Consider the following 16,328-nt stretch of genomic DNA (forward strand, 5'->3'; position numbering starts at 1 on the left):
GTGACTTTTTAAGAATGTCGACAAACCGAGAAGATATGCATGCCCTCGTGGCACGGCTGTTTATGACACATTACTGAGTATCTATACTACGAATAATTAATGAAACTGTTGTTTCCGAGGAAAGATTGCAAGTGGAATAAAATCATCACAACACAATGATTACTGAATACGTGATTATTGGCAATTTAAATCATCGGTGCAAAGATCGCATTAACGCAAATACAATATTAATCTGCTTTCTACATTGGCGAACATAAATTCATGATAAATATATTTACCATTTGTATAGCAGCTCGTGGATAAAGCTAAGGAAAGAGTGGAGTACACATATAATAGCGGGAATATGAATCATTATGATTATGAGGGTATCATATATAACGCGTGTATAAACGGAGTTCAGGAACAGAAAAAAGATTCCCACGAATATAAGAAAGATGTTACGATAATTTTGTAATGCTAATATAAAAGTCGTTTTTCTCTGAACAGCTTTGTTATTATACACTACATCAATGATAACATAATAATAATACTGATACTGTTATTAAAAATTAGAGTATTAGAGATGGCGCATTTAGCGTTTTATTATAGTCGATCTATCATATCCGTCTATACAAGAATGTATAGTTAAAGCTAGAGCTCGGCTCACAACTTTTTCTCGACTATGAGGAAATAACGCCTTCAAGGCGTTATTTCCTCATAGTCGAAATACATTGAATTTTTGCAGTCCCTTTGCAGTATATTAAAAAATTCCTGATTTTTCTGCATCCCTCTTTCGCACCTTCCATTATTCGTTCCGAATCGAAACGACATTAAGAAATTCCTAATATTGAACATACCAGGCACCTTCCGATTCGTTTATCCGCAACAACGACTCGAATACGGATTGATTGATGGCTATTAAAGATCCATCTGCGCGCTGGAATTGTAATACGAAAAAACATATTCAATATATATCTCATAAATCGAAATTATTATAATATATCACGTCATGCATTCCAAATCGATATTAACGAATTTTTGATATCAAACATGCAGGATCTTTCGATTTATTTATCCACGATAACAATTTAAGGGTTATCTAAGATCTGTTTGTTATGTATGCTTCTATCAGAATAGATATATTTATAGAACTAGAAAATATTTAAATATTTAAAACAAAATTTAAAGTGCATTAAAACGTATAGTGGAAGTTTATAAATAATGAATATTAATTTAAAATACGTCGTTATATTATCTCATTAAAAGAAGCAATTATCCTATGTATTAATATCTACATATACTTTAAATAGAAAGAGATAGACTTTCTTTGGAAATGCATAAATACAATGATAAAAAGATATATAGATATAAGAACATAACTTAAGATATACAGCGACAATATTTACCGAGCCAATTATCGCTTTACAGTGATATTATAACCACTGGTATTATAACCATAACTTTACAGTGGTATTATAAATAGAGATGAATGGCTTCGAGTTGATGAGATGGTAAAATATTGACTAAAGGTGAAGACGACGCACTTGATTCAGAGATGTAGCGCGTTGCAAACAAAAGAGGAAGAATTCGAAACTGTAAGTATCTCGATGCGAAATTTCACTGGTGCATTGCTAGGCAGCTGCAATCTCAACGTTTTAAGTACCCAACCGAAGGTTCGTAATAATTCCTCAAGGGAGAAAAAATTCAACGTGTCCCTTTAAGGCAAAAACGTCTCGCGTATACCAAGTGTTTGGCCTCGTAGTGCTACGTTCCGTTTCGAGTACAACTTTGCAAAAGTTTAAGAGCTAATTGCGAAGATATTTAATGATAAAATATGTAGTCACAGTCAAAAAGTTAAATATAATTCTAAAAAAGACGTATCTTTCAATATGAAAAATTAAACTTTTAATAAATTAAATTTAAACAGCACAAACAGAGGACGAATATTTAATGCTGACTACAAAATTAAATAAAATTTTAATCAATTGAAAATTTAATTCGTTCATTAATTGCGACGATAAAACAGAGAATAAAGTTTCATTTCCTTTAAACAAATTTCAACCGGTATTCTGCGACGAGTTGGATTTTAAATCACGATCAATAGGTTCGGAATTTCTATCGTTTCATCCTTCCATACTGGTACCAGCAGAAAACCGAACTCGGTGTCAGATTTTGACAATTCCTCAGAAATGAATAATGTGTAGTTTTAGTAAATAAACTACTTGTGACTGACGTCACAAAGATAACCTTTTAAAGAATTTCATTCTCAAACGCCTCGTCATCGAGGTGCAATCAAATCAAAAGATTCAAAAACAGCGTCACTAATTACTGTAAATACATACAATTATATACAATAAAGTAGGTTAATAGTTTTCAATGAGTACAAATGCAACTTTATCAATTCTCTGAAGCTCAATTACAAATTTAATTCACTGCGATTAATTACGCGTTAATTTATTGAAGTTATCCATTTGAAAATGAATGTCAAATATGGGTGCAATTTAATATCCAAACGCTAAAATTAATCTTCATTAAATTGGAAACTATAATGATTCACGACTGAATTCAACACGTATGACGCACAATTGAATTCAACATCCACTCCTGATTATGTCACGGATATTCGATAATAACTGACGAAAGATAAAAGTATGGCAAAAGTATTCGCATATTTCGAAATTCGTTCTACTAATGGCGATTCAATTTAGGATGGAACGCTTCGACCTACGCACACATGCGCAACCATAAATTACCATTGATAATTCGCAACAAACAATACGACAATAATAAGAATGCGGTTTAACAAGTTCAGTATTTTCTCGCTACGGATAATCGTCAGCATGAATATGATTGGAAGGAAATGTATGACTGGCGAGGCCAGCAACCTCGTTTTCTCCGATTAGCCTCGACCGTGTCGTCTCCAATCCTCAACCGACAGGCTCGCGTTTTCGTAAATTACGCCACAGTAAACACAGTTGGCAAATGCCAACTTCCCGAAATCTTCGCCACGATGTGTCAAGACGATTTATCTTAGCCGCCCAAGTTCCTCCAAGTTTCCAAAGGGAAACCACAAGAAACACGATATTGAATATGCCATTGCACTAAAATGACAATAAAGATACTGCTGCATTTTCTACCTTTGAGGATTACGAAAAGCGCGATGTAGAAAATTATAGGAAGTGAATAACGCAACACACATGATTTAGCAAGTTTCTGAAATAAAACGTGCATTTGTAATGCCACACCGATAAATTACACATAAACGTGTTTTAAATGAATTTTTCAGACGCATTCTGTGCAATTCAATTGTTATAATTATTGTTTATTTATTACAGAAGAAAGTAATTTTTAACTACCAATCTTCAATTAAATTTATTCTACTTTTGTATTCTAGCTAATTGAATCTTTCTTAATTTATAATACTCAGTATTCATGAATTTTTAATTTAAAAGTATTTTGTTTTATACAAAACATTATTTATATCAAATGAAATAATTAAAAATTAACAATATTGTCTAAATTATTTTCACGACAGTTTAAACTTAATTTAATAGATAAATCGACTTTTAATTTTTTTACGCTAAAAAGATGTTTAGAAAAGTAACGATATATTTATGTAATCTATAACTAAAATATTATGTAGTAAACTAAATATATAATCTAGTAACTATAAATGTCACTGATACAAATTTAATTTTAAATTTTACATGTCAAATGTCAGGCTATTCGATTACGAGGATAATAGAATTTCTTCGACAAATCACTAATATGATTTTAGTTGCGTAATACGCAGAATTAATTTCAAACATTTAATATTTGTCAGTTTATATTTTCCATCATACAACACATTGTTAATGACGCAATTCGCGTGTCACTATGAATTTTTAATTCCGCAAAAATAACAGAGAGAAAAAACTACTCCACTGAAAAGTTTGTCAAGGGAATTGAATAAAAATTCCATATTGCGCATATAAATGTTCTACTAATAAATAATACAACTAATTCTATTGAACGTTCTGCCGAGCTTCAGCATGCGTTTTATATTCGTATTTGTAAATATTGTTTTATTCGTGCAGTAAAGTCTAGTTTATACAAAAAATACTTCACTGGCAATTATATGGCCAAAAAAAAAACCCTCCCTGTTATTGATTTACCGATACATTTAATCGAAAATAAATTTAACGATTTAATTTAATTTATGTAGGAAAAAGTGGAATGTTCTGCTAATTGCGCGCCTTGAATTTTCTCACGCCGTACCTAGTATTTGCAAGTGTTAATTCTCAATGCGCGCATTCGCGCATGAAAAACAATGGGTAGACATGCAAAGAAGGCCTTGACACGTATTTATCATAGGGTTAATAATGCTAAAACATAGCGCAGCGCAAATATTTCCTCCAATGATAATATTATATTACACCAACAACATAATAAATAACAGCAGATTTTTGGATTCAACGAATTCCATATAGTCGAATAATATTTAAAAGTTGCATATTAATGAGAAATTACAATAAAAAATGAATATTTGTTTTGTAGCGCGATAAAAATGATTCATCATCTCCGCTCGAAACAAAGAAATCTTGATTAATAGTTCAATTGTAGCAGAAATGTTCATAGAATACAAAAAAAGGCAAGTAGATATTGATAAAATATTATTTATGCTGGACACGAACCAAAATTAATACGCATATCAGAGTATCACATCACGCGCTTATAATAATTCATAAAACAAGTTAAAACATTTTTGGGCGTCATCCATATCTTTGAAGAATCGATATTTCGAAAATTCATTGCAATAAGGAACATTTGTAATTCATATCACCGACACACTTTTCGTTTAAAAAAAAATCATAGTATACATAAAATTCAAATAGACTCTTGTAAATAAATCCTAATATTGCTTAATGAAAATCATATGCGCTTATTAATTTGAAATTAAAAAATGTATTTTTTATTTGCAAAAAGATCGAGAGTTCTTCTCATCGATGTCATCTTGCAAGCAAAAATTAATCCCTATTAGCAAATACCGACGTTACGAAATTTAATCATATTGAAAGATTTAAAGCAAATCAGGTAATATTAATAATTGAAAAGAATATTTCGGTACAAAAACATTTTCGATCAATATAAAAGTGTTAATAGCGTAGATTATAATTGTGAGATTAACGATAACGTTTAGGTATACTTTATTCTTGCAATGGCGCCGTTTTATGATACATAACTCGATACTGTTGGAAAGAATATATAAAAATAGTTCACCACTTTCTAAACTTTCAAAAAGTTCCAAGAGTTCTCGCACGCGACACTCAATGCATACAAGATGTTTCGTACTATACAAATTAAACACGCTTGATTTGAACCATACAGTGTGTTCGCAAATAAGTACGAAAGTAAAGTAGCGAATAAAAATTTAAAAAAGAATATTAACATTAAATATAAGCCACAATAAGAGAATAGTCTTCATAGTAAGTTAAAATATAAAAAGAAAGATGAAATAAAACGGAATTGAAAATTAATTCCACTATATTACGTAAATATAAGAATGTTCATAAAAAATATATATATTATTTACAATAAAAAATTTTATAAAAATTAACATGTGTGTGTGTGTGTGTGTGTGTGTGTGTGTGTGTGTGTGTGTGTCTAACTTTAGCAGTCGCGATAAAGAGCGAATTATTCACCTTTTTCTTCCGACTTTTATTTATTTTTACGGTAAAGAGAATTCTTTTAAGAGTCGATCGCGCGGTGCTGAAACAAAAAATTAAGCAGAGACGTTACGGGTGAAGTGCGTCACGCGTTTCACACGTGCCATGCAAACGAATATTGAGTGAATACGAGATGCGCGGTTAGCCAAGGAAAAGAGATGCTCCTAATGTGAGAAGCACGTGCTGAGAATATCATGGACAGCACAGCATTGACGCCACAAAAACATAAATAGTAAAAAATAAAAAGAGAAAATATTATCTACTTTCAAATTGAAAGTAAATTTAAGCGATGTTACTTAAGCTTATAATCATTACTGTCTTCCACAAAAAGTATTATATGCAAAAAGTCACGAGTTATCGTCACAAAAACGTTTAATTAATTACATTGAATAATATTACGATATAAAGAAAGACGATTTTATGATCGTACATATTTACTTATTATGCAGCATTAGCATTGTAAAAATAGCTTTATCGTACGACTTGTACTTTTCTCTCTGAAAAAAATATAATGCATAGAAAATATTGCCGCTTTGTAAAGAAACACCCCTTTGAATCTCGTAGCCGCTTTTGTAAGGAGCACCGAAGAAAGGTTAAACAAAGATACCGTTCGAAGTAAAGTATCGAGAGATTATTGGCTGGAAATAACTAGATCCGACCTATATTCTGAAATATGCATTGACAAAAAAAAAAAAAAAAAAAGACTACGCGAAACGGAAACATTGCACGAGGGGAATATACGCGACAATTCAAATGCGAGGCATATATATCTCTCGCAAAAACTGCATGTCGGCATTTCTATACGGAAGCAATACAGAGAGTCGTATGAAAATTGATCAAACGTGGCGCATCACCAATACAAAAGCTAACTTTTCGAACATGCTATATTGGAGAACAATTGACACTTGACCCATAAATCAATTTTTCAGTCAATAACGGCGCCGGCACGTTAGAACCGTGTCATCTATCCGCAATATATCAGTATTTATAGTCGTGTATCACCTAATATTAACGTTGCTCATCGCTGTCGCATAAACCACGTAATGTCAAATTCAATTTTTTTAATATAACGTCGGTCTTAGAATCGAACTAAAAAATTAATCTTTTAATCCACAAAATGTTTTCATTTAAATATTAAAAACCGACTTAATATTTTTCCCTCGCACATATTTCACATGTTATAACGCAATATATAGAAAGCAAACAAAATTATGCAAACACCTGGGAAATATAACCACTTATTTTATTAATAAAACAAATTAGCTTATCATTTATCTTTAACCCGGGAATATTCTTCTTCACGAACCTTTAAATACGCAATTTCATCGAAATATAATAAAAAAGCGTCATATTACTTTACATTTTTATTTTTTAAAGATACTGTCAATTAACGAGCTAATTTCATTGAATATTTGTTTGGTTTCTATTCATTTTTTTTTTTTCAAAAAATTGTGATTAAATCTATACATCCTCAAACAAACCGGAAAATAATCAATAATATACAATATGTTGTTAACGGTGATTTTAATTGGGGCATAAAACCAAGATTGTTTACGTAAAAAAACCAGGTCACTATTCACGGGTTAATACAGATCTTATTTTTATTGGAATAATGTCATGTTTGAATAGTAACAACTGCTGCAGTGCATACATTGTTACACCATTTTTCTAAAGAGAACTCTTAATTATGAAGAACTCTTAATAACAAATATTGGAGATCTGTTTCTCATCTTGTTCTTCAAAACTGACCTCTTATTAATAATAAAATATGTATAGTATATTTTCCAGATATAATAGTATATTTATATTATTTTGTTTATCCTCCTGTATCTTAAAACATTTTTACAAATTTAGCGGACTCTCGTTTTTACACGCAATACATAAAACGTAAAAATTTCCTTCATCTTGCAAATACGCATCGAAAAATGATAGTTCTAATTTCACAGTAAAATTAATACAGTATCTATTTATCCGTGCGATAATATATTGATTTCAAGCTGGTTTACCACATGAAAAATGTCAATCGGGTTGGATCATGTCGGTCACAAATCGCGAGGACAAGTCAAATGATCAATTGATCGATTTCTCAGCGTGTCACCTGATTTGCGGCTGGGTAAAAACCTGTCCCGCGCAAAAAGCAAAACATTGGCTACCCGGCTAACACGCTACTATATGACAACGTGACGCAATACGGCGTTGTAAGAGAACACTGTTTCAACACGCACCGCGACGGTGTACGTAAGAAAAACACGTGCTCGGTTCCGTTGCCCTACGACAAGATAGAAAGGAGCGACCGAGGAAGCAACGAGAGATATATACATGTACTCCCTGCTTCAAATTATTTTGCGGTGTAAGGTGTAACACACATGCAAGATTTATTGCAGCCGACGCAAACGACTGGGCGCGCAATTATATAGCGTACTTTGTCACACGACGAGAATTATTTTACTCGCCAGAAGGGGAAAAGACTAAAAAGTGAAGGGGAAAAAAAAAATGGAAATTATACGTCAGCGCTTTTTTTTTTGCATGTTTTTAATAAAAAATATGCTAAATCGTTTTCTGTGCGGTGTAAATCCAAGTCGCTTGGAAAAACGTGATGTTGAAGGCGAAACTAGAGAAACAAGCCGGGACGGAAGTGTTTACAATTGTCGTTTTGCAAAATGCAATATTCTGCCAGCGCGTGACCCTGATTTACCTTCCCCGAGATCGCGAAGAGATTCTCGGTTCGCGAGAAATCGAGTCCTTGCGTGCGGTGTCGATTTGTCGCGCGACATTGCGTTTTCCAAACGATCGATCGTTTTACGAGACTCGATGTAGTATACATATACAGATAATCAATATCGCATTCTTTTCCTCGATTCCTCGGTTTTCGGGGCGGACACGACACGAAATTTCGATTTCGAATGGACAACTTCAAGTATAAAGAATTGATCCAAGTTGTCGTTTAGATAACTTTTGATTAATCTATCGTATTAAGATGCTTAAGATAGAATGAAAGAAACACATAAAATACACTGAAAAAATGAATATTTGTTTGAACATTTTTATATATATTTACAAAATGTAAATATATACTTATTTGGTACAAAAACTGTTAATTTGGTTTAATTATTTTTTTTCCAGTAAATATTTATTCAATGTGAGTTTGTTTGCTTAGTATTATTCAAAGAAATACGTATTAAATTTTTTTTTCAATGTAGAATAAGGTTCGTTTTTCATTTTACTTCTAGTTTTTCAAACGTAAGGTCATTTAACTTAATGATAATGCAAAAATTGTGTTCCTCTAGCTATGTTTAACTAAGCTGATGGTTTTGTAGTATCTTTTGAAGTTACCCTACAAAATTATCAGCTTAGTGATCAAACGTAGCTAAAAACACAATTCTTACATCATCAGCTTAAGTCTACCCACAAGTTGACCAGAAAATGGAAAACTGGGCCAAAAATCTAATGCTTGCAATGCTAGAAATCACAAATCACTCCGATATCTCGGACAGAGAAAGAATTAACAAATCACATTTGACCTATTCGATCACAGGACCAATGCGATTGGTCAATTCTTTCTCCGTCCAAGATCTCGGCTCTGATTTCTAGCATCGTGGCTAAAAGGCTTTGAATGTATAGATATTTGTCTTATTCTATCTTAAGCATTCCGTCCAGCATATATTCTAGAAATTTCAGAACGTGATCCAATTTCTAAAGTGACATTTACAATGAAATTTTTAAGCATAAAACTTAAGGTTTGAGAAACTGACCAATCATAGTTGAAGAGATCGGTCATAATTTCTTACGGGTTACGGCTTAAAGTTTACAAAAAAGAACGATTTTGCTAATTGAAAAATTTAGTTAGATACAAATAATCTTGTTGAATCATCGAAATAGGAATCTCAAGTACAATAAGGAAAATTGCAAGAAGTTTTCATTCTAACAACCGTTTGATCGTCCTACATCATTTAGATGAATTATTTAGATAATCCAACAAAATTATTTTTCAAATTTATATCTCTCTCCTAAATTTTTAGATACTCCAGTAAGCTAGCTTCTTTAAGTTTTTATGCCTTAAAATCTCGTCGTAGATCGCCGTTTTACTTGATCTTTCAGTTCTGGATAGTTCTCTCGTGGAACTAACGACGGATTCACATCCAAATGTTGTACACAGCCTACCAAGGGCAAAAAGAAAAAGGTTGGCTTCATTGTGAGCGAAATTCAATCTCCTACCGACGACTGTGCGCACAAAGGAGAAGAGAGGGGAGGGTCCTACCTTTCGAGAGTTTCGAACGAACGCGGGGACCCGGGACCGTTCGGGCCGGCTTCGGTCTGGAAAAGCCGGTATTCCTCTCCGTTTTAGAGCGTCTACCTGCGCTGAAGCATATAGGAAACGCGTTTACAAAAATAACGCGCGAACGCAGCCGAAGCCTGAACAAAAGCTTCTCATTCCATACGCGTGCTCGTTTCACGTTACCCTCGCTCCAACACAAATTTCAGACGCCTGTAGTTACACGTTATTTTAAAATATATCGATAACGGAGATATGTTAAAAATTGCGCAAATTTTTGCTGAAGGTATGTTCGGCAGAGAAAGCGAAATAACCCCGTTTATTCCGTTTTTCTTTTTTTTTTTTTCCAAACTGCATATTTGTCATTTACACGATCTACCTATATCTGTACATATCTATGATAGATATGTAAGTATTTAGAAAAAAAATATGTCAAATTCCGAAGATCATTGAATAAATGTCTCGTTCTCATTGTCATGCTCATAAATCTTGTACAGAAAGGACGATTTAGCTGAAGTATTTAAAAATTAGGTAGATGCAGATCTAAAAATAACTTTGTTAAATTATCAAAATAATTATATGGGAAACTCAAGCATAATGAACAATGCTGCAAAAAGTTTGGACATTCTAGTAACTACGTTTAAGCGTCCGATATAATTATTTTGATAGCCCAAAGTAATTATTTTTAGATTTGTACCTAACTGAATTTTTAGATACTTCGGCAACATCGTACTCTCCGTGTAGGAATAAATGCTCGAATAAACGTTAATTTACATTCAGATAAAGCCGTGGTACAGTGCAATATTCCAACCGTACATGTTCCCTTCGTTTATACGATTTTTTAAATATAAACTAAACAGTCTACGATATATAATACACGTATTTATTTAAAAAATACGTTCAATTTTGAAGTATCATTGAATGAATGCCTCGTTCTTATTACACGTTCTATTTTTGCTCTAGAAAAATAAATTATTTTATTAGTTCCATTCTATTCGATTCTGTTATCGACAAACTATTACGTTTTCTCATTAAACTTACATTATTAATTCTAAGTGAGGGACTTGTTTTGAAATAATTTCCCATCATATTTATGGGAAAATTCATCCCAATTCATAAAATCTGAGAATATACACTAATTAATATTCGAATAAAGTACGACAACGCTGTAATATTCCCAACGATACATGTTCTTCACACTTACTCTAATAAGAATTTTGTATCAAAATATAAAGATAAATAAGATAACGTGTCATTAGCATCAAAAAACATTCAAGCGTTATCATTAACCTCGCGGACTATTTTGGAACGTTGTTTACCAAGGTTTTAATTTACCGCATGCTCGTCGCAGACGCTACGTGGCTATTTTACTTTCACTCGGCCGACGCGACGCGACGCGACGCAATGCGTCGCATAGGACAACGACGTTCCTCTCATTGTGGAATAAATCAAAGAAAATCTGTGCTCGTTTCGACAAAACGAGCCGTGCGCCATCGACGACAACGAAGCGTCTACATCTCTCTCTCTTTCTCTCTCTCTCTCCCCCCCCCCTCTCTTTCTTTCTCTCTTCGGCCGCGTCGCGTCGGTCCGAAAACGAGCTCTAGCCCGACTCTCTCGCTCTTTCCCACGCTCCCTCGTCCTTTCCCTTTCTCTTTCTCCCTCTCTTTCCCACCGTCTATCTCTCGCTTTCCCGTTCGTGGGCGCAGAGGCAAACGTAACCTACAACACTGTAATCCAGACCACGAAACAAAGATTCACCAGCCGGGAGGACAGCGGACGCCAACGACGCTCAAGGACATTTGCCGTCAGGTTCTCTCGACGATCACGCGATTTCGTGCGTCTTGTCCGTCGCCCGCGTTGGCGCGACGAGGAAGCGGCGAGAGAGAGGAGTCGAAGAGAGAAAGAGAGAGAGAAAGGAAAAGGACGCGAAGGCAATCCGGCAGGACAGACACGAGTTGGATCGATGAGAGTTGCGCCGCGCCGTCGTGCCGATTGGAAAAAAGCCACGTGTTAAAATTACAGAAACACTCGAGCGCGCTTCTACACGGAGGAGGGAAAATAAACCATATTATTAATTGACAATGACGGATCGTCGCGTTAGGGTATATCTCACGCGTGGATGCAACGGATTCGTACGTTGCCGAAAAATCCTAGCGGATCTTCAAGCCGACAGACACGCCAAGCTCCGTTGGCGTTGCTTGCACTTTTTGCACTCGAAATTTTCGCTTTCTCTTTTTGTCCGACTACAATATATGTTTATCTCTGTTCCAATTTTTCGGGAGCCATTTTTCAAGCCACGTGGATTGGATCTAAGAATAGGAAAAAGAATTTTTCTTCAAAATTCTTCAAGGGTGAATCTTCCTAGAAAAGAATAAAAATTCTGCCACTCCCGGTGAAAAGAAAGTTGAATGAAATTTTTTTCACTCGAAAGAATTAAAATTAACACTCCAAATTTCTTGGATTTAATCTTACTTGAAAAGATACGAGATTTTAGTCTTTGGAAAAATTCATTTCGAAGAATTGAAAAGAAGCCGTTTAGAAGTCGGCTATTCCCGCCACTTCGCCCGGTCGTTCCTCGCCTCTCGGCGAGTGACGGGCTGACGGTGCGGCGCGGGTAACGCGCCGACGGAGAAGCGTGGTCCGCCGATCCGACGCCTTCTATCGAACCGACGCTTCGACGTCGGCAGTCGGAGAGCCTCGTGCAAGCGACGGACGAGGGAACGTGCAGTCGGCACGCAGCCGTTGATTTATTTAAGAGCCGCGGCGTGGCCGTAGCGAGAGAGACGCCTCCTGCCGCGATCGCGTTATCACTCGCCTCGCATCTAGCTGTTTTTAACAGTGACGTGTAATAAACACTTACAGGGTAGTACATCCCTTGCGGAGGAAGGAAAAACGCCCCAGAGCCCCACAGTTTGAGGCCGTTTTGCTCCACCGTTGTGCAAGAAAACAAATCCGTCGTTCCGCACCACTGCCTCCCCCCCGTTCACCTCCACCGTATCCTCCTCTCCACCTCCTCCTCCTCTTCCTTTTGTTCCAACTGGCACTCCTATCTCTCTTTCTCTCTCTCTCTCTTTATCTCTCCGCAGTTGGATGCACTACGCGTTGCTTGGCAGCAGCACGTCTCTTCGCCGTGCACAGTGCGACGGCACGACGTTAAAAACACAAAAACGGAAAACCAGGCGACGGCGAACGGACGTTTACCGTCCACCTTCCTCAGGCTATCGCACTCAACGCGAACGACGAAAACACACGCGAGGTACACACGCGCGCGCGCGCGCACAAGTTCTCAGGGAGCCCACGCACCGAATTATAGCGCACGTTCGAGAAACGACGGTGGCGGCGGCGACGACGACGGCAACGAGAGGGCTTTACGCGTTTACTTGTCGGGAAATCGAGCGCGTTTACACCATATGCCGAAACGCTCGTTCGGCTTGTGTTCCGTCACCTTCCTCTCTTGGCACTCGGCTGTTCCAGTCCTACCCTCGATGTCCACTCGGCGATCGCCCCGTTTCTCTCCTTTTGTCTGCCTTACCGTTGACGATTCTAACTCCACAACCGCCACCGTACGTGGTCCCGCTGTGACTAACAACGATCCCGCTATCAACCGGCGCCATTGACAACTAGCGCCACCAGCCACGCCGCCGACAGCGCCGCCCCGCGGTCGCTCCGCGAACCGCGGCGAGAATCGAGCGCTCGATCGGAACGCATGTGTTGAGCGCCGCGGTTAATTAAAGCCCATTTCGGCAAACGTTATCCTTACTTATCCTGTATTTACTCATGCGTGCCCACATTTAGTAATCATTCATCGGAAAAGCATCACGAGTATTGCTATTATAATATTGATAAAAATAATTTTTCTATCTGACTACTTCTGATATTTATTACTGCAACTTTCTCGTTTTCTAATAAAAAATTTATGAAAGATAAAACCAGTTTTTGCAGAGATGTGCCTTTACTATTTCACAAACAATGTAGTATTATGCGAATATTATTATTGTATTGATAGAAAAGGAATAGAAGTAAAAAATTAGCATGTATGAGATAATAAAAGAAAATCGACCGCAAAAACTAATATTTTTTTATAGGAAAATAATACACTTATTATTCATTTGTTTATCACACTCTGACAAAACATTAAATTTACACAGTACTAGAGTTAAACGTTCAAATTTTGCAAATTTATAATTTAAAAACATACATTATAATTATATAATGCATTTTACAATTATAATTAATTGTTATACAATTTATACATTATAAAATATATATCATATAATTCACATTATACATAAAATTTACATTATATCAGATTTGCGATATTCGAATTTTGAAAACATGATTTTAAAGAATACATTATAATTATATAACACAATTACATATTGAAATTGTATTTAATATACAATTATAGTAATTCCTTAAAATTTTGTTAAGCTTTCAAAATTTAAATACCTATAATATAAATTTAATGTATAATTATACTACGTATTACAATTGTATTGAAAGCGAAGTTACAGAAATTGGATATCCACTTTCCTAATTACTTAAAACATTCCAATTCAGAAATGTAAAGATGCTCTTCTGAATAGTTGTTAAATTTGAAACATTTTCTATCAACACAATGATATGTTTTAATTCGTAAATGTATATTTATGTAACTAAGTAAAAAGTATTTTGTACAATTATATAATTTTGATAATTCACTCAACACTTTTTCTGCATTATAAACTAGAATTACCGCGCAGTTATTACTTCCAATTGTCCATTATTTGAATATTAATTTGTTGTTAAACGTATTTAAATTTCTTTTTAGCACGTAAACACGCACAGGGAATAAATTGGAAACAATCTGAAATAGTCACGAAGATTTCGATTCATTATGAATTGTTCTCGGAGATGATACTCAGCAGAGAAAGGTGCAAAGATGCTCATCGGGTGGGCGGTAATCGGTTCCTCGTTTACTTTCACGATTTCCTAGGAACGTGCTCGAAGCCAAGCAATTACACACGATTGCAAAATTGTTCACCGCTCGTTACTCGTCTTCGTTAATCGTCTTCTCGGGCCGCACATCAACGACATGCTCATTATTGCTTTAATGCCTTTAATGCCGCTCACATTCTTTTCCTGATCTCTTCCGATAAGCGCGCGACGTGACCTTCTTCATTCATCTACAAGCTTAATCCACAGTGCTCTCGATCACTTCAACGTGAGAATAAGCCGCGTCGGTTCCATAATCCGTGTTTCACTCGCGCGAGTTGTATGTACCGCCTTAACAAAACTTCTCGTATAATCCCCATGGATTATCCATCTAATGGACTCTCAAAATTTTACCAACTCCTGGTGGTTTAAACTTTATTGAATGAAATACTTAACGTTCCTCCAACATTACAAGTCATCAAAGATAATTAATTACTCACGTCCAACGTGTGTAACTATACAATACTATACATGTATACCTCACATGATATACTTTTATAGAAAATAATTTTACAGATAAATAATTTATTCAAATTAATCGGTTCTATATATGCTTAAATATTAAGTATTATAATAAAGAATTTAAATATTTTCGATTTGTTGTAGAAAAAAGTATTAATTTGTAAGTAAAACTCACATGAAAAAAAAATGATTTTTCTGTATACACAGAAAAATACATATCGCAAGTAATAATTACTTATTTTAAACATTTCAAAAGTTCATATATCCGCTAATCATATAACTCATTCACTATAAGCGTTAAATTTATACAAAATATATTCTAAATCCTAGTAAGTTCAATACGCGTCAAATAAGATTAATAAAATAAATCAAATTCAATTTGCTTATTATATAAAATCACTTCTTCGAACAAATTTATAATATTCTTCAAAAATAAATTATTTTTAATACATAATAATAAATTCTTTCTCAAATTTGTATATTTTAATATGATTATCAAGAAAATATTCTTTCTTAAAGATAAACGTTATTAAAAAAAAAAAAAACCAAATTGAGTAATCACTTTAGATATAAATCTAAAAATAGTTTGGTTGGCCCACCAAAATAATTATACGTAAAACTCTCAAGCATGATGAACAATGCTGCAAAAAGTTCTGACATTCTAGCAACCAGTCGTAATTATTTTGCTGGTCCAACAATATTATTTTCAGATCTGTATCTAACTAAATTTTTAGAGACGTTTCAGCAAGATCGCCCTTTCCGTGTATATTTAAATATTAGGTTGAGTAAAAAGTCATCGCGTATTTTTTAGCTCAAAGTTGTATATACAATATCTTCGTCAATAATGAATGAAATTCAAATTTAAAAAAAGGGTTTTAAAGCTTGAAATCTCTACTTTTAAAAGCTTATCACATTTTTTAAGTTTATATGAGTTT

At 34.7% G+C, this 16,328-nt stretch overlaps 1 protein-coding gene across 6 annotated transcripts in view; it reads right to left on the reverse strand.

Annotated features, from left to right (window-relative positions):
- The window catches only part of LOC108750610 (RNA binding protein fox-1 homolog 2-like), a 304,555-nt gene that overhangs the window by 151,549 nt on the left and 136,678 nt on the right, over positions 1-16,328 (reverse strand). For 5 of the 6 annotated variants that reach the window (XM_018490164.1, XM_018490161.1, XM_018490160.1 and 2 more), the window contains exon 1: positions 12,818-12,993. The exons of the other annotated variant lie outside the window; for it this stretch is intronic. In XM_018490164.1, the coding sequence (XP_018345666.1) occupies positions 12,818-12,829 (12 nt within the window). In that variant the 5' untranslated portion in view covers positions 12,830-12,993. Of the gene's footprint in view, positions 1-12,817; positions 12,994-16,328 lie in introns of those variants that run through there. 6 annotated transcript variants of the gene reach the window in all.

Source organism: Trachymyrmex septentrionalis, unplaced genomic scaffold (genome assembly GCF_001594115.1).
Source record: "Trachymyrmex septentrionalis isolate Tsep2-gDNA-1 unplaced genomic scaffold, Tsep1.0 scaffold37, whole genome shotgun sequence".
Taxonomy (NCBI): Eukaryota; Metazoa; Arthropoda; class Insecta; order Hymenoptera; family Formicidae; genus Trachymyrmex; species Trachymyrmex septentrionalis.